Source organism: Amblyraja radiata, chromosome 29 (assembly GCF_010909765.2).
Source record: "Amblyraja radiata isolate CabotCenter1 chromosome 29, sAmbRad1.1.pri, whole genome shotgun sequence".
Lineage (NCBI taxonomy): Eukaryota > Metazoa > Chordata > Chondrichthyes > Rajiformes > Rajidae > Amblyraja > Amblyraja radiata.
In genome coordinates this window covers 34,056,641-34,081,563 of record NC_045984.1, presented here as the reverse complement: position 1 = coordinate 34,081,563, position 24,923 = coordinate 34,056,641, and the positions used below count along the sequence as shown (strand labels likewise).

Here is a 24,923-nt window from a genome sequence, read left to right as displayed (position 1 = left end):
CAGGTGAAGTGTTACAGGTGAAGCATTACAGGGGGGTCACAGGTGAGGTGTCACAGGTGAAGTGTAATGCCCCTGTCCCACTTAGGAAACCTGAACGGAAACCTCTGGAGACTTTGTGCCCCACCCAAGGTTTCCGTGCGGTTCCCGGAGATTTTTGTCAGGTTCCCTACCTGCTTCCACTACCTGCAACCTCCGGCAACCACCTGCAACCTCCGGGAACCGCACGGAAACCTTGGGTGGGGCGCAAAGTCTCCAGAGGTTTCCGTTCAGGTTTCCTAAGTGGGACAGAGGCATTACAGAAGCGTTGCTGGAGGGATGAGGGAGTGAGAGGCGGAGAGCGTTAAGTTGTGGATGGATGCTACCGTCAGAGACAGTGAGGCTGAAACATGGAGATTACAGCTCCAGGGGACAAGGATTCTGAGAAGCAAGGTTGGTCTCTCTCTCTCGCTCTCTATTTCTCTCTCTCTCTCCTCCCTCTCTCCAATCCCTGGTCACCAACTGCACCCTCTGCCAGATACTCAAGCTGCAACTTGGAAATAAATCCAAAGAGTTGAAGAGCGGCCCTGGTGTAATGTTTGGCAGTTCCTGTTCTCTGGCCATTCAATCACATTCTCCACCTCTCCAATTATGGAGCCTGCTATTTACTAGTGGGAAAGGGCAGCAAGGCCAGCATCGGTTACACACTCACACTCATACTCACACTACCCTCTACAGTGTGTAGAGTGGATGTTTCACACTGGTGGTAGAGTCTAGGACCAGAGGTCATAGCCTCAAGGGCCTGTCCCACTTATGCCAGCACCCGTCATAGGTGGCCGAAAATGTTCAACGTTGAAAATCCAGCGGTGACCAGATAGACGCTACGATTCTTTGGGCGATTAGGAGACGACTCACGACCGTACAGGCGATATGTCGCGGGGTGAATGAAGCCTGTATGGTCTTGAGTAGTCGCCCAAAGAATCGTACCTTGTTCTGGTCGCCGCTGGATTTTCAACATGTTGAACATTTTCGTCCACCTGCAACGACCTATGACGGGTGCCGGCAGTCACCGAAAAAGTCGCGTAAGTGGGACACACCCTTCATAATTAAAGGGCGCTCTTATAGAAAGGAGGTGAGGAGGGATGTCTTTAGTCAGAGGGTAGTTAATCTGTGTAACTCATTGCCACAGAGGGCTGTGGAGACCGAGTCAGTGGATATTTTAAAGGCAGAGATAGACACATTCTTGATAGAACAGGTGTCGAGGGTTATGGGGAGAAGGCAGGAAAATGGGATTTAGAGAGAGATCAGCCATGTTTGAATGATGGAGTGGACTTGATGGCCGAATAGCCTAATTCTACTCCTGTAACTTGTGAATGTGGGCATGAGCCTCCTCCTTCACCCACTGTGGGGAAAGCACATCCACATTGCTGCTGGTTAGGGAGTTAGCAAGGAACGGTGTGAGACTTGGACTGGCAGATGCAGGAGCTGGTGTGCCCCTGATTAGTGCAGGTGTCAGGTTTTATGGGGAGAAGGCAGTAGGATGGGCTTAGGAGGGAGAGATAGGTCGGCCTTGATTGAATGGCGGAGTAGACGATGGGCCGAATGGCCTAATTGTGCTGCTATCACTTATGATATGATGGTGAAGGTCATTCAACTTGGGATGATAAAAAGAGGCAGTAATGTCAGCAGCTGTAACTTACCCAGGATATCTCCCACAAGAGTAAAACGTACAGGTGTGCACTTAATCATGAGTGGTCTGCTGGGCTTTGGATTAATTAACCAGTGTGATTGAACATTCTGATCCTGGTCATTTAGAACCACCTGGCAATTTGCCAAACCTGCTCAGCAATGAGTTGTATCGCAACTGAGAACAGTGAAAGGAGCCTGGACATTGGTGCTGGCCTCTTGTTCAACTCTGCACCCAGTCTCATCACAAGTAGAGATGTTATATTTGTGTACACTGTGTGGTTTAAAACTGCAGAAAATCACTGAGTCTGACGATCACAAACCGTGCCTTTCTGTTTTAGATTCTGTATGGAAAGAGCTTTAAATGTGCCGATCGTTAGTATGTGTAGGAAGGGACTGCAGATGCTGGTTTAAATGGAAGATGGACAGAGCAATATGCGTTAATGGTTGATGTGTAACAGTGATCAAGTGTTCTCTCCCCTCTGGTCGGGCAGGTAACATGAAGTCTGTACTTTGGAAGGTCACGGCTGAGGTTAGCCTTGTTAAAGTCCCCCAAAACAATGACCATGAAGCCTGGGAAGTCACTGTCCACCCTCATTAACTGGTCAGCGAGTTGCGTTTGAGCTTCACGTACGCAGGCTTGGGTGTTGGAGGGGGAGGGGAGGGGGGGGGGGAGGGGGGATGTAAACTCCAGCGAGAATAAAAGAGGTAAATGCCTTCGGAGAATAAAACGGTTTCCCCTGATATGTACCTCCCACTCGGTCTGAAGAAGGGCCTCGACCCAAAACATCACCCATTCCTTCTCTCCAGAGATGCTGCCTGTCCCGCTGAGTTACTTCAGCATTTGTGTCTATTGTAAATAGTTAGTGTTTGGAGGAAACTGAGATATAATGATAAGTGTGACTCGGCAACAGGTTTAACGTGTAATATTGGAATCTGTTATGTACCGCAACTGAACGCCCAATCCCACCATGCACCACCGCATGGTTTTTTATTGAAGAACACTCAGCTATATCTCTGTAATCCTAAACCAACAGGTCACAGGTCACAGGTCACCAGAGGACAGGGAGTTCAAGAGTAACTGATCTGCCTATTGTGGTCTTATATTTGTTCCCACCCATCAAACCTACCTTGTAGTTACGTGCTTTAAACTATTCCTGCAATATTTATCTCCTTTGCCTGTGTTGTCAATGAAAGTTTTCCTGCTGATGTTTGTAATATATTTGCATGAGGTGTCATGAATTCATCAGACGATCTTGGAAGGCATTTTTTATATTTACTCGTGGTACATTGACCAAGGCTGGCAGCACAACAAAGCCTCTCTTCACTCCCAGGAGGTCAGGGCTTGGGGTCAGGTTGAGTGAGCCTCTTCCCGCAGTACTTTGTACAAAGTCAAGTTTCAGCGGATGAAAGAGCAGCTCTGTTAGTGATGACAGGAGTTTGGTGTTTCTATCCAAAGGGAACTCAAGGGGTCACTTCTCCTACGTCACGCAGGGTGGCCCACCCAGAGCATGAAGGACCAACGTGGACAATGAGATGTGGTCAACCTCTCTACCCTTGGACTCTTTACCAATTTAACCCATCAATGAATGTAGAGGAAGGAGTGGCTGCCTGTCTCCTCCACTCACAGTGATTAATGACACTTCATAGCGGCCATTTCTGGAGTGACAGATTCTTTCTCTAGGGAGGGTGGACATTTTCATTTGCTTTTAGATGTTAATGAAGAGCAAGATGGTGCATTCTCGTTTCAAGTTGCACTTCAAGTCTGGGTAGCGCTTGTTAATTCATGAGACCACATTTCTCACTTCCCCTCCAACCTAGGCTGCATTGTCCATTGTTATCTAGTGACAGTCGTAGCGTCACAGAGCGTGGAACCAGGGCCTTCAGCCCAGGCATGTGCCCACACCGACCAACATGTCCCAGCTACACTAATCCCACCTGCCTGCGTTTGGCCCACATCCCTCTAAACCTGTCCTATCCATGTACCTGTCTCAATGTTTCTTAAATGTTGCTATAGTCTCTGCCTCAACTACCTCTTCCGGCAGCTCGTTCTATACACCAACCACATTTTCAATGCAAAAGTTACCCCTCAGGTTCCAATGCAATCTCCCCCCCCCCTCTCATCTTAAACCCATGTCCTCTGGTCCTCGATTCCCCTACTCTGGGCAAGAGACTCTGTGCATCTACCTAATCTATTCCTCTCATAATTTTGTCAACCTCTATAAGATCACCCCTCATCCTCCTGCTCTCCAAGGAATAAAGTCCCAGCCTGCTCAACCTCTTCCTGTACCTCAGGCCCTCGAGTCTTGGCAACATCTTATCTACATCCTTGTGTAGGAAGGAATTGCAGATACTGGTTTAAACCAAAGATAGACACAAAAAGTTGGAGACCTTCTGTAGAAGGGTCTTGACCTGAAACGTCACCCATTCCCTTTCTCCACAGATGCTGCCTGTCCTGCTGAGTTACTCCAGCTTTTTATGTCTATCTTCTCTGTACCCCTTCCAGCTTGACAACTTCTTTCCTATAACATGGTGCTCAAAACTGAATACAATACTCGAAATGTAGCCTCACCAACATCTTATACAACTGTAACATGACCTCCTAACTTCTATACTCAATGCTCTGACTGATGTAGGCCGATGTGCCAACAGCCTTTTTGATCACCCTATCTACCTGTGATGCCACTTTCAATGAACTATGTACCTGTAATACAAAATCCCTCTGTTCTATAACACTCCCCGGAGCCCTACCGTTCACTGTGTAGGTTCTGCCCTTGTTGGTGCTCCCAATATGCAACACCTTTCAATTCTCTATTAAATTCCATCAGCCATTCCTCAGCCCACCTGCCCAACTGATCAAGATCCTGCTGCTATTTTTGACAACCATCTTCACTATCTACAATAGTACCCACTTTTGTGTCATCTGCAAACTTGCTCGCCATGCCATATACGTTCTCATTCAAATCATAGATATGGATGACAAACGGCAATGGGTCCAGCAACGAACCCTGAGGTACACCACTAGTCACAGGCCTCCAGTCCGAAAAGAAACGTTTCACGTTCACCCTCTGTTTCCTTCCATGAAGCCAATTCTCTATCCATTCAGTTAACTCTCCTTGAATCCTAACCTTCCAGAGCAGCCTACCATGTGGAACCTTGTCAATAGTCTCATTAAATCCATGTATACAACGTCAACAGCTCTCTCTTCATCGACCTTTTAGGTCAGATCTTCAAAAAAATCTATCAGATTAGTGAGACACGACCTCCCACATACAAAACCATGTTGACCATCCCTATCCGTCCTTGTCCATCTAATTGCATGTATATCCTATCCCTCAGAATACTCTCCAGTAATTTTCTGACCACAGATGCTGAGCTCACTGGCCTGTAGTTCCCAGCCTTTTCCTGCAGCCCTTCTTGAATAGAGGCACAACATTTGCCTCCGTGCAGTCTTCCAACACCTCGCCTGTATTTAACAACGACTCATAGATCTCAGCGAGGGTTATGGCAAATTCCTCTATAGCATTCCACAGTGTCCACGGATATAGCTGATCAGGCCTGGAAGATTTGTCTATCTTCATACGCGTCAGGACCTTCAGCACATCTGCGACCGTAACACTGACTGCTCTTAAGTCAAGACTTCTATTGGGACAGAGTATAGATTGCCCAGTCGGCTTGATGCTGAATTAACCATTACTTAATGTGTAGGAAGGAACTGCAAGTGCTGGTTTAAACCAAAGATAGACATAAAATGCTGGAGTTACTCAGCGGGACAGGCAGCATTTCTGGAGAAAAGGAATGGGTGACGTTTCGGGTTGAGACCCTTCTTCAGTTGGAGGGTCTCGACCCGAAACATCACCTTAACCATTACTTGACATATTTGTGCCTCTGTGGGATTGACTGGAGCTGCACTGGTTTACTTACGGTTCACTGGGCCAGTGGTGAGAGGACCACTGTCGTCAGGGAAGGTGGCTTCACACAGGTCCGTCAGCACTGAGAGGATGAGGAAGGTCACCGACCTCATGGTGAGCAGGGACGTAGGGTCTTCTTCACAGACGCCTGGAGGAAAGAACACAGAGACCATCGGGTCAGCACCAGTGCATGGAGCTCAGTTACAGTTAGTGACCTGGTCATTTATGATCAGGCACCGGCACTCAGGCAATGTGAGGTTCAGAAACAAGTTTAATACTGAGCTGAGGACAAGCCAGAGAGAGGGGATTGTGTTCAAATGTACACTGATGACCAGAGATGATGGCTTAGTGAACTGCTGTGTGAACAAGTTTAATACCGAGGGAACAAAGGCGCTTAGTCAGCTTGCAAATGTCCTGAGTCACGGATCCTCTGAGATGCCCAATTACAATCACACTCTCACTTCAACATTAATACAATTCATTCTCACAGAATGATGTTGGTCAAACACCCTTGGTCAAGGTTGGCTGACAGCGCTGGGAGATTTAACACACTTTTGTTGCATTAGTCAAAATTACTTTACAACAAGTGTTTGCTAAAAGTAACCAAATAAATGGCTTCAATGGTAAACGGCAGCAGATGCCGGTTGGTGTACAACTGGCCACTGTGCCACTTGCCAACATCACTGGGTGAGTGCCCCTTACTGTAGTGGGCAATAGGGCGGCACGGTGGTGCAGCGGGTAGTGCCGGCAGCTGCTGCTGTTTAGAATTGAAGCAATTCATACTGTTGGGTTGTAAGCTTCCCAAACGGAATACGAGGTGCTGTTCATGTGTGTCACAGCGCCAGAGACCCGGGTTTCATCCTGACCACGGGTCGGGTCCTGTCTGTACGGAGTTTGCACGTTCTCCCCGTGACCTGCATGGGTTTTCTCCGGGTGCTCCGGTTTCCTCCCACACTCCAAAGACGTACTGGTTTGTAGGTTAATTGGCTTGGTATAATTGTAAATTGTCCCCAATGTGTGTAGGATAGGGTTAATATGCGGGGATCACTGGTCGGCGCGGACCCGGTGGGCCGAAGGGCCTGTTTCCGCACTGTATCTCTAAACTAATCTAAGCTAAACTAATGAACCAATTCCTACGGGAGAGAAAATCACCCCTCTCTGGAAACGTTCCTGTCCCAACTAAACATCAACATGAGAGCCTCTTGAAGCAGACGCTGAGCAGTGAACACGTGGCCCAGCTGGAAGTTATACCAAAAAAATCATCAAAATGTAGATGCTGGAAATCTGAAACAAAAACAAAACTATTGGAAACACTGAGCAGGCAGCATTTTTGGAAAGTAAAACAAACCAATGTTTCAGGTCAAAAACCCACCATCAAAGCATTTCCAGCTTCTCTGTTTTCATTTCCTAAGTATTCCCAAATGTGCACATTATATCGTCTGTTTTTGGGAATGAGACATCGAGCGTTTACTTCAGAAGCTGCTACAAAATTACAGCAGGTGTAATGTCAATCCAAATCTCTCTCCCAGAGAGTTCCTGGTCACCAAGACCACTCCCAATCTCTCTCCCAGAGAGGTCCTGGTCACCAAGACCACTCCCAATCTCTCTCCCAGAGAGGTCCTGGTCACCAAGACCACTCCCAATCTCTCTCCCAGAGAGATCCTGGTCACCAAGACCACTCCCACTCTCTCTCCCAGATAGGTCCTGGTCACCAGCACCACATTCCTGACACCACAGGTCAGTAGGCAGGTTACACCGAGCGCTCCCTTTGTCAATTTCTGAAACACTTATGGAAGACTCGTTCAACACGGACAACTGACATATGGTAAGAAGAACGACTACTTTGCTGCTGATGAGAAGGCTAGCCAACCGAATGTCAGAGTCCTAGGCATACAGTTTGGCCCAAACTGTCCATGCCGACCGAGATCAGAATCTCTAACAGCTGGGCAAGTGGACTGAAAAATCGCTAAAGGTGATTAGTTCAGATAAATGGGAGGCGTTGCATTTTGTGAGGTCAAAGCAGGGGAGGGCGTTGGCAGTGAAGGTCCCGGCAGTGGGGAGTATTGTAGAGCAGGGGCAATCTATGTATAAGTACATCACTTCCTGTAAGTGGCATTGCAGGTAGGTAGGGTGGTGATGAAGATGGTCTCCATCACCAGGAATTGAGTCTAGAGGTTCGGACGTTAAGTAGAAAAATTCTGGGGCTGTGCTGAACGAGGGCAGGCTGTGCCCGTGGTTTGCAGAGGTCAGGGTGCATGGAGTGGTCCTGGAGATGGACATGGGGTCAGTGGCGTTATTCCCTACGCCATGCTGGAGGCACGGACCATGCTGAGGAATGGTTGGATTGGGGAGTGATGGCACACACGCACACACACGCACACACACGCACACACACGCACGCGCACGCGCGCACACACACACACACACACACACACACACACACACACACACACACACACACACACACACACACACACACACACACAAGCTCGCACTCACTCACACACACACACACTCACACTCACACTCACACTCACACTCACACTCACACACACACACAAGCTCGCACTCACACACACACACACACACACACACACACACACACACACACACACACACACACACACACACACACACACACACACACAAGCTCGCACTCACTCACACTCACACACATGATGAATGTCAACGCTGGCATGCTCACAGCATGGAACGCTGCCTTCAGGAGAAGCAGGGGAAGCAACACTGCAGGAATAACACCAGCAAATGTATGTTGAATCACTCGCGATTTGCATTCAAATGCAGTGACACCGTAGTAAATTATAGAGGAAAATAAATTCATCGCCGTCCTCTTCTGGAGCGTTGTATTAATATTCAACAAACCACTGAGATGTTTCCAACCAAGGCACTGACATCACCACTGGTTATCCTGCTGCTGCTGCTGCTGGCATTTTTATACCTAGAGTAGAAAGCACTAGCTTGCTGCAAGAAACAAGACACTAAAGGTGTGGGAAGGAACTGCAGATGCTGGTTTAAACCGAATATAGACACAAAGTGCTGGAGTAACTAGTGACATCAACACACACTACACTGTGACACCAACACACACTATAGTGTGACACCAACACACACTATAGTGTGGCACCAACACACACTAGTGGCACCAACACACACTAGTGTGACACCAACACCCACTACAGTGTGACACCAACACACACTACAGTGTGACACCAACACACACTACAGTGTGACACCAACACACACTAGTGGCACCAACACACACTACAGTGTGACACCAACACACACTAGTGGCACCAACACACACTACAGTGTGGCACCAACACACACTAGTGGCACCAACACACACTACAGTGTGACACCAACACACACTAGTGGCACCAACACACACTACAGTGTGACACCAACACACACTAGTGGCACCAACACACACTACAGTGTGACACCAACACACACTAGTGGCACCAACACACACTACAGTGTGACACCAACACACACTAGTGGCACCAACACACACTACAGTGTGACACCAACACACACTAGTGGCACCAACACACACTACAGTGTGACACCAACACACACTAGTGTGACACCAACACCCACTACAGTGTGACACCAACACACACTATAGTGTGACACCAACACACACTACAGTGTGACACCAACACACACTAGTGGCACCAACACACACTACAGTGTGACACCAACACACACTATAGTGTGACACCAACACCCACTACAGTGTGACACCAACACACACTATAATGTGGCACCAACACACACTATAGTGTGACACCAACACACACTATAGTGTGACACCAACACACACTATAATGTGGCACCAACACACACTACAGTGTGACACCAACACACACTATAATGTGGCACCAACACACACTATAGTGTGACACCAACACACACTATAGTGTGACACCAACACACACTATAATGTGGCACCAACACACACTATAGTGTGACACCAACACACACTATAGTGTGACACCAACACACACTATAATGTGGCACCAACACACACTAGTGGCACCAACACACACTATAGTGTGACACCAACACACACTATAATGTGGCACCAACACACACTATAGTGTGACACCAACACACACTATAATGTGGCACCAACACACACTATAATGTGGCACCAACACACACTAGTGGCACCAACACACACTACAGTGTGACACCAACACACACTAGTGTAACACCAACACACACTACAGTGTGACACTAACACACACTACACTGTGACACCAACACTCTGTTTGCTCACCTGTCAGTGCTGGCCGGGGTGGGGGTGGGGGAGAGGTGGTGGAGTATCGGCACCCCCCTCCTTTACCCAGTGTTCACACAAAGCTGCCTCAGGCATCTCTGCATAAACCCCTCCCCCATTCTTGCATCTCTAAGACTAATTGGTAAACCCATGCACTCGCTCAGTTCACAGTGCAGGGCTGCCCTCCCTCTCTTGGTTCAGTCTTTAGCAGATAGTACCGGGGTCCTAACTCGACAGGGCCTTTATTTATGATGGGCTGAAACACACACTCCAGTAATGGAGCAGCTCAGATGTCAGGTGTGGATGTACTGTAACAGTAACCCATTGCCCACAGTTAATGGATGTATACGGCCCTGGCTCCTCTGTAAACGAGCTTGCATCTCCACTGACAGCGCTTGCATTCATGCAGCGGGATGGACAGAGATGTCTAGAGAGGCCGGTGTGATGGACAGACAGAACAAAGTGAATTGTCAATGTTTGCCTTTCCACAACCACCATCTGACATTCTCAGCATTTCCGGCACATTCTATTTTGTTTCAGATTTCCAGCATATGCAGATTTTAGATTTTCATAATTTAGAGGCAATTTGTTAAAACATTTTTTTCTGATGATGACGGTGGGGTTGAGTTTAGTTTAGTTGAGTTTTATTTGTTTAGTTTTGGAGATACAGCACGGAAACAGGCCCTTCGGCCCATCGAGTCCGTGCCGACCAGCGATCGCCGCACACTAACACTATCCTACACATACTAGGGACAATTTGCGTTTTATACCAAGCCAATTAACCTACGTACAAACCTGTACGTCTTTGGAGTGTGGGAGGAAACCAGAGCACCAGGAGAAAACCCACGCAGGTCACGGGGAGACGTGCAAACTCTGTACAGACAGCACCCGTAGTCAGGATGGAACCGGGGTCTCTAGTGCTGTGAGGCAGCAACTCTACCGCTGCACCACCGGGCCACTTGTTATGTCAATGGTGAATGGAAATCTGAAAACTAAAATCTAAAACCAGAAAACGCTGGAAGCACTCAGTAAGTCAGGCAGCGGAGACAATGAGCCAGAGTTAATGCCTCAGGTTAGAATGGTTCTGTTCCGAACATTACATTTGTTTCTCTTTTCAACCTTTCAATTAATAAAACTTCTTCCATGCCTGAAGGGAGAGGCAGTTTAACGCACCCTGCCATTACTGTTGTGAGTTTTACACAGCTGGCCATTTTGGCCACAGAAACACCTCGGGAACAGTAAATGAGATAAATCGTGAATTCAGTAACACATTCGTATTTACCTGGGGAAAGTACAGCTGACCAGGACGTTCCTTTAGGAACGAGGTGATGAGGAATTTCTTTAGCCAAAGGGTGGTGAATCTGTGGAATTCTTTGCCACAGATGGCTGTGGAGGCCAAGTCAGTGGATATATATTTAAGGCAGAGATAGATAGATTATTGATTATTACGGGTGTCAGGGGTTATGGGGAGAAGGCAGGAGAATGGGGTTAGGAGGGAGAGATAGATCAGCCATGATTGAATAGCGGAGTAGACTTATGACCTCATGAGCTTATAGAGCAGTAAAAAGTCGCGCTCGCTGTGTGAGAGAGGGGCAGAGTCTAAGAACGACAGGGGAGAGGAGGCGTGGACTGGCCTTGCCCTCACTAGAGAGACTGCTGGATGTCCTGAGGATAAATAACTGTGAGCAAAGCCAGGGCTGCCGATGATTGATGATCGCATGGCCTAACCCAGCCCGGCTGACACTGATACCCGCTAGAATAAATACTGCAGAGAAACGGAGAAAAGCTGAAATGCACAAACCTAAATGAACTGGGAGGCAAGAATGGCGGCTCTTTCACCAATTCATAATAAACATAAGAAAAAATAATTTATTTCTGCTTACTTGGAGAAATATGTAGCAATGGTTTTACTTTCTTCGTCAATATGAAGGAAGAGAGGCAGGTATGTATCAACTGTGAAATGAAGCTAGAGACAGCCACACACCGGGCCTGCCTCATGTGTAGCAAGGAACTGCAGATGCAGGTTTACACCCAACATAGACAAAGTGCTGGAGTAACTCAGCGGGTCAGGCAGCATCTGTGGAGAACATGGATAGGTGACGTTTCACAGAGTGCTGGAGTAACTCAGCAGGTCAGGCAGCATCTGTGGAGAACATGGATAGGTGACGTTTCGGGTCGATATACAGCCCTGGACATGATCAGTTGCCCTGGGCCTCCCACAGTGTCACACACAGTTCACCTGTCCTAGACTACCTGTGGCTTACATCCTAGAGTAGTCCAGCTGCACCCACTGACAGCTGGCTGACACCACACTATTCCCATCGGACTTACACTCCGCTCTGATGTGTCTCCACTTGAGTGGAGGCTCGTTGGGGAAGTGGCGTGGGTTTGGCGAGCTCAGTGCAGCAACTGCAGCGTTTTCACCGCTGTGCATTCACACCGGCCTTGCGTTTTGTGTCACAGACATTCAGAGACCCAGCAAACACGGCAGCCCTCTCCAAACTGACATAACTACAATCACTTAACGACAGATGATGCCTTGTACAAAACACCAGCGAGACCAAAGCACAAACAAATCCGCATCAATTGTAAACTCTGGCAGATGTGAAGCAAAGTGTGGCACTAACCTTGTCACATGCAGTAACACCAACGTGGGCCGGCGGCACTGGTGACGGGCACATAATGTCCTAGTGCTGAGCAGAAGTGTCTTTCCTGTCATTAATATATGTAGTGCTACTCAAGTTGGGGGTCAGGTTTGCTCTCTGTACTGGGTGACATGCATCATGAATAAAATATAACGTTTAAAAAAATACCGCCTTCTATGCTGTCAGACTGGGGAGGGCTGGAGGCCTCAGTATTGTCATTATTGCATCGTCTAATAGAGCTGATCTCCACAAGCCCGCTGTGGACGGAGAAACGCAATGTTACAAGATGTAACTCAGCAATAATATGACGAACCAGGAACTGGTGAAACTAGTTTCATCTCCCAGGATGCCACAACTAGTCTCATTCAAAGTTTAGTCAAATAGTTTAACATAAACATGAGGTAAATGTTACATGTGTGACGTGACGTGAAGCGAGTGTGCAAGGAGCTAACAAGGAGCGGGTGCTGGTGTGTGGGTAGTTGTGTTCACAAGTGTACACAAGCTCTGTTGTGCCTCCATTAATAATTCACGCAGCCTGTCAGAGCACAGCCGTGAATGAACACAATTACAAATTACCCGAAGCTTCTCCAAAATCAGTGAAAAGTTTCAAACCCAGGACGTGGGAACGCCAGCTCACCCACATCACTCCGTACACGGCCACCAATCAGACAATGCACAGTTACATTCAGTAAATGGAGACAATCAATGGAAGCCCAAATAATCAATTAATGAGTGGAGTCTGTTTGACGCAGCTTCATCTCGCCGGTTGGATTGGATCCGTGGATGCGTGTAGCGTGCCACGCATTAGTGGATGTGTGTAGCATGTAGTATGTCACACAGTGGATGCATGTAGCATGTCACAGATTGGTGTAGCATGTAACGTGTCAGATTAGTGAGGGGCAGGATAAATGATACAAAGGGTTGATTGGCAGATGGGTGGACAAGGCAGGAGAACGACAGGAGACGAGGTGTCAGATGTGGTGAGACATGGAGTGAAATGTAAAACCCCAGTGAGGGGTACGGGTGGAAAGGGGCAGAAGAAGGGAGCAGTGAAGACGAGGGGGGGAAACTACTTCATCGATACAGGCCCTTCGGCCCAACTTGCCCACACCAACTAACATGCCCCGTCTAGTCCCACCTGCCCGCGTTTGGTCCATATCGCTCCAAACCTGTCCTATCCATGCACCTGTCTAAATGTTTCTTGAGGCTAGTCCCTGCCTCAACTACCTCCTCTGGCAACTCGTTCCATACACCCGCCACCCTTTGTATAATAAAGTTGCCCCTCAGGTTCCTATTAAATCTTTTCCCCTTCACCTGAAACCCGTGGCCCCTGGTTCTTGATTCTCCAACTCTGGGTGAAAGACTCTGCATTTACCCGATCTATTCCTCTCATGATCTTGTACATAAGAGGGCTTATATTGTATTAAATTAATTTCTCAGCATCTGGTAATTATCACAAAACTATAGGTTGGTGGATAGGATTCCGTTTATTGTTTTTGCATTTAGCTGCCAGAAGAGGTGAACAGCACCATGTACTGACTATATTTACCAAGTTATAGTAATGGATGCCTTCATTTTGAGCTGTACATTACTGTAGGGAAAATGAAAGATTTAACAGAACTGTTACACAAGAACACTTTAGCAGGGCCTTATTTAAGAAGGAACTGCAGATGCTGGTTTAAATCGAAGATAGACACAAAATGCTGGTGTAACTCAGCGGGTGAGGCAGCATCTATGGAGAGAAGGGATTGGCAGCGTTTGGGGTCAAGGCCCTTATTTAGGAATGCAGCAACCTTTGTGTGTACCTGGACATTGTAGTGGGAGCCAGTGGCAGCAGAGAACCTCGCATTGTTTAGTTTAGAGATACAGCGCAGAAACAGGCCCTTCGGCCCACTGAGTCCGCACCGACCAGCGATCCCCGCACACTAACACTACCCTACACACAAGAGGGTCAATTTACACATACACCAAGCCAATTAACCTACAAACCTGCACATCTTTGGAGTGTGGGAGGAAACTGAAGATCTCGGAGAAAACTTCGATATTCCAGCATCTGCAGTTCCCTTATGAACACTTTGTCTACTCCACTGCGATCTCCATAGATGCTGCTGCACCCGCTGAGTTCCTCCAGCAATTTTGTGTACCTTCGAACGAGTTGCCAGAGGAGGTAGTTGAGGCAGGGACATGATCAGCCATGATCATATTGAATGGCGGTGCAGGCTCGAAGGGCCAAATGGCCTACTCCTGCACCTAATTTCTATGTTTCTATGTTTCTATGAACATACTCCGTACAGACAGCACCCGTAGTCGGGATTGAACCTGGTTCTCTGGTGCTGCAAGTGCTGTAAGGCAGAAAACCTCACTACAAACCTCTGTCTCTGGAGCGTGGGAGGAAACAGGAGAACCCGGAGAGAACAGTCGTCGTGTTACTCCCAACAACACGTTTCATTCAACACAATGAACCAGAGGAAGGAACTACAGATGCTGGTTTACTGACGATAGACACAAAATGCTGCCGTTTGGGTCGGGACCCTTCTTCAGATTGTGGCTGGTCAGGAACTCTTTCCGTTAACACCTTCCAACTCGTACTACAGTCCAGTGGACCTCATCTTGGCTTCCAAGTTGCTCATTATCCACAACAGCATTAATTAGAAAATCAAAGTTGAAACTTCCAAGTAATTTATTATTATTTTTTAATTAAGAAGGTTGGTAGTTAATGTAATGCAATCAAGGGAATGACACCATAATTATCAGGTCAGGCACAGTGCAGCTGTGAGGAACGTTGCATGCAGTGAGGAGCTGAGGAATTGCATGTGGCACCGTGTACAGGATCACAGGACAGGGCAATGAAGGGCACGAGCTGGCCATTCACTTGACTGTCCAAACTCTGGCTGAAGGGCCTGGACCTGTGATGCACGGCTCGATGTGTGGGGAGCAACTGCAGATGCTGGTTTACACCGAATGTAGAGACAAAAAGCTGGAGTAACTCAGCGGGACAGGCAGCATCTCTGGGACCTGAATAAGTCTCGACCCAAAATGTCACCTGTTCCTTTTCTCCAGAGATGTTGTACACATTCTATATTCCACATTCAAGGTTTGCAACAGAATTGGAATGAAACTTCTACTGAGTTTATCCAAATAAAGATGAGCTGGAGAGTTTGTGTGATTTGACAATGGCCGTAATATACCTCCACATCTATAAACATTATAACATGTTCCAGTGCTTCCGCACAAGTACCTGGATTGGCTGCAAAGTAGGATTTCCACAAAGATTCACCGGACTGGCGCTGGCTGACCAGATGGTTGGGAGGTAACGGGAGTGAGGTACAACTTGGCCATGGAGACCAAGGAGGAACATTGTGGATGGAGATGAGGAAAAACGTCTTCACCCAAGAGAGTTGTGAATCTGTGGAATTCTCTGCCACAGAAGGCAGTGGAGGACAATTCACTGGATGTTTCCAAGAGACACTTAGATTGAGCTCTTAGGGTTAACGGAATCAAGGGATATGGGGAGAAAGCAGGAGCGGGGTATTGATGCTGGATGATCATATTGATGCCATGATCATATTGAATGGTGATGCTGGCTCGAAAGGCTGAATGGCCTACTCCTGCACCTATTTTCTATGTTCCAATGTTTGTATGTTTGCATGTTTGCATCATTCTATGATCCCAGGGGATGTCAGGGACTAGGATCTGGGCTTAGTTTGGATAGATGAGAATGGTAATCCAATGGTGGAGCCAGGTTGAAAGTGATGCGGAGTGGGTAAAGGGAGTAAAGGAACACCTGACTCTATGAACAGGATAGCCCAAGGCATGGCCCAATGTCTGGAGACTCCGTTGAAAGGACAAGGTCTGCCAAGTTTCCATTGAGTGTTCCACAGGGTGTACCACTGGGAAGGGCTTCAAAGTGAGTCTGCAGCTGATGTGGAAATCACAAGACAAGGGTGCAGCACTACAGGAGAGTCTAGTTATATTTCCAGAAAGATGTGAGGGTCTTTGCTAATGTGTAAGAAGGAACTGCAGATGCTGGTTTAAATCAAAGCTAGTCACAACATGCTGGAGTAACTCAGCGGGTGAGGCAGCATCTCTGGAGAGAAGGAATGGGTGACGTTTCTGGCCGAGACCCTTCATAAGTCGTGTTCATCTTGTTGTATCTAATGTGTTATCTTGGCTCACTTGAAGGAAAGTCAATTTTCAATCATACACGACTGAAAAATTAATGCAATGGAATTTCAAGGTCAATAAACTGTAACTAACTGGACTAGGAATCAATGATACAAAGAGGATATAAAGGTAAACAACAAAAATGAACTAAAACTCTTAGTTGGGCAGAGGATATTGTTACGATGTCCAATCTGTGCTGCACTGAAACTTGCCTCCATGCCTCCAGGGTGGAGGATGAAATCACTTAAGGGTCAGTCTCACTTGGACATTTTTGCCGGCTTCATGTCAGGTTCGACAAAAGATTTTGAACATTTCAAAATCCAACGGCGACAAAAAAAAGTCTCACCTTCGTCTCGCCTCTACCCTTCGACCGGTCCAGCATGGGAGACCCTGACAGGAGACAAACCTCCCGCTGACATAGCTCGAGGGGTCACTGAGACACACAAGCTCCTCGACCACGACAAGGACATCATCATTCATCCTTCCCGTTCTGCCACACGCCATCAGCTTCTAAACAGCAACCCACACCAGCTCCATTTTGCTGCTTTTGTGTGACTGGGAGCCTCACACATTGTTCAGGAGCTGCGAGACCGATGGCCACAAACAATGAGAGACCTCTCTGCACCATCAGAGAAAGACCAGGGGAGATCTCCACCACACCCTGGCCATCCTCACCCACTAGTGAACAGATAGATGAAAGGGTTTATGCTGCCTTGCTGTGCAGCTTCTACTTCCACCAGCCAGCTGAACGGTTATGACACCTCACTAACTTTAAAGCACCTTCAGTTGTTTCACAGTCACTAAACAGCACAGAGATTGCAAGCCCTTCCTTCTTCCTGTTGCCCAGGTTTATCAGCCCCGTCATTCACTGTCAGTGGGCGACTTGAACCGAGTACAAAGCTGACCCAGGCTAACGTGGGCAGTACAGACCCAGACTAACGTGGGCAGTGCAGACCCATGGTGTATAGCCCATGCACACCCTGAGTAACGTGGGCAGTGCAGACCCAGGCTAACGTGGGCAATGTAGACCCAGACTAACGTGGGCAGTGATGAACAGCCGGTGAGATCAGCGAGTCTGTGGCAGCTCCATTGTGTGTGACACTGGGCCAGACATGGATGGGTAGAACGAGGAAAGGCAGCGTGTAGATGACGTGAGTTATACGGGCAGTTCCTCTCCTGGGACGTACGTCCTGCAGTAGGAAGCTACTGAAAGATTGGTGTAATGCATCGTGATGGAGGTGATATCCAATTTATTATGAGCCAGTGAATTTTTAGGTCAGGTTTAAAAACGCTCCAGAATTGTGCAGAGAGGAGCGAGAAGTGAGTGATAATTCACTCGAGTAGATTATTATTTTTGACTCTGGGGATTTATGAGTTGTCTATGTCACGACGATAATAAATCTCAGTCAGTGACAGGATTGTGGGGTAAATGGATCAGCCAGACCTGCAAACGGGTGAAACTTGTAATTTATCATCCAGGGAAGAAAATCATCAGCCACTTCCCACAGCTGCCAATGAGCGGAGAGAATGACCCCAGCCACATGTGCTTCCACAACCTCAATCTTTAAACATTCTGGGACTGAAGTCAGGGCGGCACGGTGGTGCAGCGGTAGAGTTGCTGCCTCACAGCGCCAGAGACCCGGGTTCCATCCTGACTGCGGGTGCTGTCTGTACGGAGTTTGCACGTTCTCCCTGTGACAGCGTGGGTTTTCTCCGGGTGCTTTGGTTTCCCCCCCACACTCTAAAGACCTACAGGTTTGTAGGTTAATTGGCTTTGGTAAGCGGGACAAGCAGCATCTCTGGTTAGAAGGAAAAGGTGACGTTTCAGGTCGAGACCCCGTCCTTGTGGACAAACTACAAATCTCGGCCTCACCGCTGGAGACTTGCATATGGAACTGGACAAACTAAATCCAAAGCCTTGTCCCAACAAGAACCAACCAATTGGGAACAGGAAACCTGCTCCTTATTTCCTTCGTCTCTGGAACGTTTCAGCTGCATCGTACACTGCTGAGATGCACGGTGTTGCATGGAGGCCCTTTCTCTAGTTTCCTCACCCCCTGCCCTCCCATCCACCGCTCACCCCCTGCCCTGCCTTAAACATCCACAGCAGGTCCATCAGTACCTATTGGAAAAGTTGATTCAAATACCTCTCCAAATGACAAGCAGAAAACAGACTGTGTTGCCAGGAGCCGGGATATTTAGGTCAAGTGATTTGATGAGTTGTAACACCTTGGGATAAATATTGCAAATTTCTACAATTAAGGTGACTAATGCGATTTCTCACTAATGTATTGTGATTATGTACAGAAGGTGGTGGATATAATGGACATTCTGGCTTGTAAACAAATCTAATTAATAACAAATCACTTGTGCCACCTCTGGTTATCTCAGGTCACCTTGGTGTCACAAGGGTGAAGTGTACAAGATGTACAGATCCCAGTTGTGATTCCTGGCTTGCTGAGAGGAAGTAGGAATTCAGTTCTACATAAAGCGTAAGATAAAGCAGGCAGTGGTATGTGGGCCCACACTGGGCAGCTGGCAGGGATCGCAGCAATGCAGGCCGGCGTGGAGCGTTAATATTGCGAACTTAGACACAAAATGCTGGAGTAACGCAGTGGGACAGGCAGCATCTCTAGAGAGAAGGAATGGGTGATGTTTCGGGTCAAGACCATTCTTCAGACTGGAGCGTTAATATTGCACCTGCTCGCAACCACTGCACATCCCTGGGGCTCGGTGCATTCACATTTAATTCCACAGGTAGGACTAATCATGGTAAAGTATCCAGCGCTTGCTATTCTCAGCATCTGTACTTATGAATCATCTTCCAAAGAGGAACTGAAATGTAACTGAATCAAGGTGGATAGTTGGCTACGCTGAGCTGGGATAACACAAGGGCGGCACGGTGGCGAAGCGGTAGAGTTGCTGCCTCACAGCGCCAGAGACCCGGGTTAGATCCTGACTATGGGTGCTGTCTGTACGGAGCTTGTACGTTCTCCACCATGACCTGAGTGGGTTTTCTCTGGGATCGCCGGTTTCCTTCCACACTCCATAGATGTGCAGGTTTATAGGTTAATTGGCTTTGGTAAAATCGTAACTTGTCCCTAGTGGGTGTTGGATCGTGTTAACGTGCGGGGATCGCTGGTCGGCACGGACTCGGTGGGCCAAGGGGATGGAGGCTGGGAAGGGGGAGGGATGGAGAGAGAACGAAAGCCAGGGTTGCTGGAAGTTCGCGAAGTCAATGTTCATACCGCTGGGGTGTGAGCTGGGATAGTTTCTGCCTGACCCGCTGAGTTACTCCAGCACTCTGTGAAACGTCAGGTCCCCTTCTTCAGTCTGAGGAAAAGTCTCGACCCGAAACGTCACCCATTCCTTCTCTCCAGAGTAGCTGCCTGTCCCGCTGAGTTACTCCAGCACTTTGTGTCTATCTTTGGTTTAAACATGAGTAATGATTACTGGGGCAAGATGATGTCTGCTCCGTTTCTGCCCTGCATTCTCTCAAGTCAGTAGCAGGATCTCAATCATCCTTTCCCTGTCCACAGGTACCAAGGCCAGATAGATAGTTTCAGCAGATGGATTCCTGCGTCACACATGTCCCCATCTCCCACTGCATGTTATCAGTTCCTCATTCCATCATCTAATGCACCATCGTGATCAGGTATATCTGGAGCTCTGCCCTTTCTCAGGAGTGCATGAGGATTGGTGCCAGAGAGGATTCCATGTAATGATAATAATAATAATAATACATTTTATTTATGGGCGCCTTTCAAGAGTCTCAAGGACACCTTACAAAAATTTAGCAGGTAGAGGAAAAACATGTAAGGGGAATGAAATAAATAGTAGAGACATGACTAGTACACAAAGTAAAGACAGAATACAATTCAAAACACAATATGAGGCAATTAATGAACAGATGAAAAGGGAGGGGGACGTGGGGCTAAGGATAGGCAGAGGTGAAGAGATGGGTCTTGAGCGGGACTGGAAGATGGTGAGGGACACGGAATTGCGGATCAGTTGGGTGAGGGAGTTCCTGAGCCTGGGAGCTTCCCTGGAGAAGGCTCTGTCCCCAAAACTGCGGAGGTTGGACTTGTGGATGGAAAGGAGACCGGCTGATGTGGATCTGAGGGACCGTGAGGGTTGGTAGGGGGAGAGGAGGTCAGTGAGATATGGGGGGGGCCAGATGGTGGAGGGCTTTGTAGGTGAGGATCAGGATTTTGTAGGTGATCCGGTGGGAGATGGGAAGCCAGTGAAGTTGTTTGAGGACTGGAGTGATGTGATGCCAGGATTTGGTGTGGGTGATGAGTCGGGCGGCTGTGTTCTGGACCAGTTGGAGTCGGTTGATGTAGGTGGAGCTGATGCCAAGGAGAAGTGAGTTGCAATAGTCCAGTCGGGAGGAGATGAAGGCATGGATGAGTCTTTCAGCAGCGGGAGGTGTGAGAGAGGGTCTGAGTTTGGCGATGTTGCGGAGATGAAAGAAGGAGGTTTTAATGACATGGCGGATGTGAGGCTCAAGGGAGAGGGTGGAATCGAAGATCACGCCAAGGTTGCGGGCCTGGGGAGATGGGGAGACAGTGGTGCCGTCGATGGTGAGAGTGGGGTTATTGATTTTGCTGAGTGTGGCTTTGGAGCCTATGAGGAGGAATTCTGTCTTATCGCTGTTGAGTTTGAGGAAGTTATGTTGCATCCAGGTTTTTATAGCTGACAAACAGGAGTTGATATGGGAGAGGGGGAGGTTGTGGGGGGATTTGGTGCCGAGGTAGATCTGGGTGTCATCAGCGTAACAGTGGAAGTCCAGGTTGAAGTGGCGGAGTATCTGACCAAGGGGGAGGATGTAGATGATGAAGAGGAGGGGGCCGAGTACGGAGCCTTGGGGAACGCCTTGAGTGACTGTGGCTGTAGCAGAGGTGTGGTTGTGGAGAGAGATGAAGTGGGATCTGTTGGAAAGGTAGGAACGGAGCCAGCTGAGTGCAGAGCCTTCAATGCCGAGGTCTTTGAGTCTGGTGAGCAGGATGTTATGGTTCACTGTATCGAAGGCTACGCTCAGGTGGAGGAGGATGAGGATGTTGAGGGAACCAGTGTCAGCAGAGGTGAGGAGGTCGTTGAGGACTTTGAGGAGAGCAGTTTCTGTGCTATGGAGGGGGCGAAAGCCAGATTGGAGGGGTTCAAGTAGGTTATACGCAAGGAGGTGGGAATGAAGTTGCGACGCAACGATACGCTCCAGGGTTTTTGAAAGAAAGGGGAGGTTTGAGATTGGGCGGTAGTTAATGAGAGAGGAGGGATCAAGACCAGGTTTCTTTAAGATTGGTGTAACGGCAGCAGTTTTGAAAGCAGAGGGGACAATTCCTTGGGACAATGAGGAGTTGAAGAGATTAGTGAGGTAGGGGCAGAGAACGGGGAGGCAGGACTTCAACAGGGGAGTGGGGAGAGGGTCGAGGGAGCAGGTAGTGGGTTTGGAAGAGCTGATGAGTTTGGAGATTTCAATAGGGGTGACCAGGTCAAACTGGGAGAGGAAGCAGTGTGGAGGAGGGGTAAGGAGGTCAGTGGAGATGTTGAAAGGAGGGGCCTTGGTAGGTGGTGGAGTAGATGCTGGGGAGTCGGGTACAGGGGATAAAGATTGATAGATGGTGCTGATTTTATCAGCGAAAAAGTGGAGGAATGAGTTGCAGAGATCCGGAGTAGAGGTAGGGAGAGTGTTGGCTCGAGGCTTGAGGAGGTTGCCCACTGTGGAGAAGAGGGTTCTGTGGTTTAGGCAGGGATCAGTGAATATGGAGGAGAGGTAGGCAGATTTTGCAGCAATGAGGGCATCTTTGTAATCAGTGAGGTACCACTGACACATCAGCCTGGGGTAAGCTGCAGGATCCACAAACCTCATTATCTCCTTTACCATTCAACTGCTGACATTCTGTTGCTGTCACAGGTGAAGATGTCTGCTACAAATTGGATTATTTGATTAATACCACTGTCAGCTTCAGCTCCTTGATATTAAAATCCCTCTGAAACCACCAAATGCAAAGTAAAATCTCCCGAGTGCCTCACTCAGTAATTGAGTACATAATGGGGAAAAGTAAAAATTCTTCCTTTTACACAGATTAATGTAACAAAGTCTTCAATGGTCAAAATTAAAGCACAAGTTTCTATCTATGTACAATGGAAATGGTAATGATCTCACTCTGTCCCTCTGTTCAGCATCCATCCCATACCCAGTGCTGGAGTAACTCAGCGGGTCAGGCAGCATCTCTGGAGAGGAATGGGTGACGTTTCAAGTCAAGACCCTTCTTCAGACTGAGAGTCAGGGGAGAGGGTGGCACATAGACATAGAAGGATAAAGTGTTACTTGGGCATCACCCTTTCCTGTCCATGCACCTGCCCCCCCCCCCCCCACTACCATACAACCACCACTCCACAACCTCGCTCGTGCAAGCCCCCCCTGACCCAGTTACCAGCTACCCCCCTAGTGAGATCCACGCACGTACGTCCAGACTCAGGCTCCATCCACAGCCTCTGGCCACTCGCCCTTCCCCTCACCACTCACCGACCCCAGCAGCACACCATCAATATCTAAATTGTCTCATGAAACGTTGAAACCAATCCCTTGCGTACGAGTCTGTCCAGCCTTCTATCTACCAACTTCTCAGGAACAGTAACAGGCCATTCAGCCCCAATCCAATTGCTGTTCAATTAGATCATGGGCTACCTGGGCTTGAGACCATTGGCTATTTTGCTGCACATCCCTCGACTCATGGACCAACAACAGTTGCACGGAGTCTGCCAATAAAACTCCTCATTGGATGGACTGGGTTCTGTTATAGTTCACACATCATCACACCTGCCATGCAGCTTAGTCAGGGTGATACAGCACGGAAACAGGCCCTTCAGCCCATCTTGCCCATACTGGCCAACATGTCCCAGCTGCATTAGTCACAGAGTCACACAGTGTGGAAACAGGCCCTTCAGCCCAACCTGTCCATACCGGCCAACCTGCCCCAGCTACACTAGTCACAGAGTGATACAGCGTGGAAACAGGCCCTTCAGCCCATCTTGCCCATACTGGCCAACATGTCCTATCTGTGGCCCAACTTGCTCACACCGGCCAATATGCCCCAGCGACACTAGTCACAGAGTGATACAGCGTGGAAACAGGCTCTTCAGCCCAACTTGCCCACACGGGCCAATATGTCCCATCTACACTAATCCCACCTGATTGTATTTTGGTCCATATCCCTCCAAACCTGTCCTATCCATGGACCTGGCCAAATGTTTCTTAAACATTGCGATAGTCCTTGCCTCAAATACCTCCTCCGGCAGCTCGTTCCATACACCCACCACCCTCTGTGTGTAAAAGTTACTCTTCAGATTCTTATTCATTCTTTCCCCGCTCACCTTAAACCTCTGGTTCTCGATTCCGCTCAAACTTGTTGAAAATGGTAGCATAAACTAGTGAACGTAAGCCAATATGGACAATATACTACCTGTAGTTTATTTTACATTAGTGGAGAAATGAGAGATTTGAATGAGATTCAGCCAATTCCCTATTTACTACAGATACAATAACGTTTCACAAAGCATGCCACATTCCTCAGCCCATCGGCTTACTTCACTTCACACATCAGTAGTCTTTGAAGTGACTGGAACTAATTTTTATCCGGAACACTGCAAGCTTTGATTGGAGGCTCACCATGGCTTCCCACCACCTGTGCAGAAAGCCAGACCTGTCATTGTTCCCCATTCATCCCCTTGGATTGCTGTTCCCACAGAGAGAGGCTTTGATCCCTGCTCTCTCAGCTCCAATCAAGTCTACCACCTTGACTGAAGAAAGCCCTTCACTTGGTTGGGAAGTGATTTACTAACTTGGCCGCTGCTGGTTGCAGTGAATGGTCCAAGGCCAGACCACCCTCTCAACGTCTTGCCTGCCCCCCAGAGTTGCACAATTTGCATAAAAAACACAACTCACAGGCAGCTTTTGTACTAACTTATCCTTAAAATAAAATCCTCGGTAGATTATGGAGTTTGAGCATTTAGAGATTTGATTCAATGCATTAATCATCTGTGAATTAAATCTAACTCTGTAACAATGTTGTAACTTTAACTAAACCAAAATCCCTTCCCAGCAGAGGGTAAAAATGATGCGATGTTGCAGTGGCTGGTGGATCAATGCTTCCTGAGGATGTCCCCTCACAGGTGAAGGAGGGAACTGTAGATGCTGGTTTACACCGGAGATATGAAGGAATGGGTGACATT

General features: G+C 48.1%; 1 protein-coding gene across 4 annotated transcripts in view; it reads right to left on the bottom strand.

Moving 5' to 3' along the window:
• sema6b (semaphorin 6B) overlaps positions 1-24,923 on the bottom strand; it is a 328,957-nt gene that overhangs the window by 171,578 nt on the left and 132,456 nt on the right. For 3 of the 4 annotated variants that reach the window (XM_033047265.1, XM_033047264.1, XM_033047266.1), the window contains one exon: positions 5,587-5,721. In XM_033047265.1, the coding sequence (XP_032903156.1) occupies positions 5,587-5,686 (100 nt within the window). In that variant the 5' untranslated portion in view covers positions 5,687-5,721. Of the gene's footprint in view, positions 1-5,586; positions 5,722-12,506; positions 12,613-24,923 lie in introns of those variants that run through there. The other variant, XM_033047267.1, reaches the window with a different exon arrangement.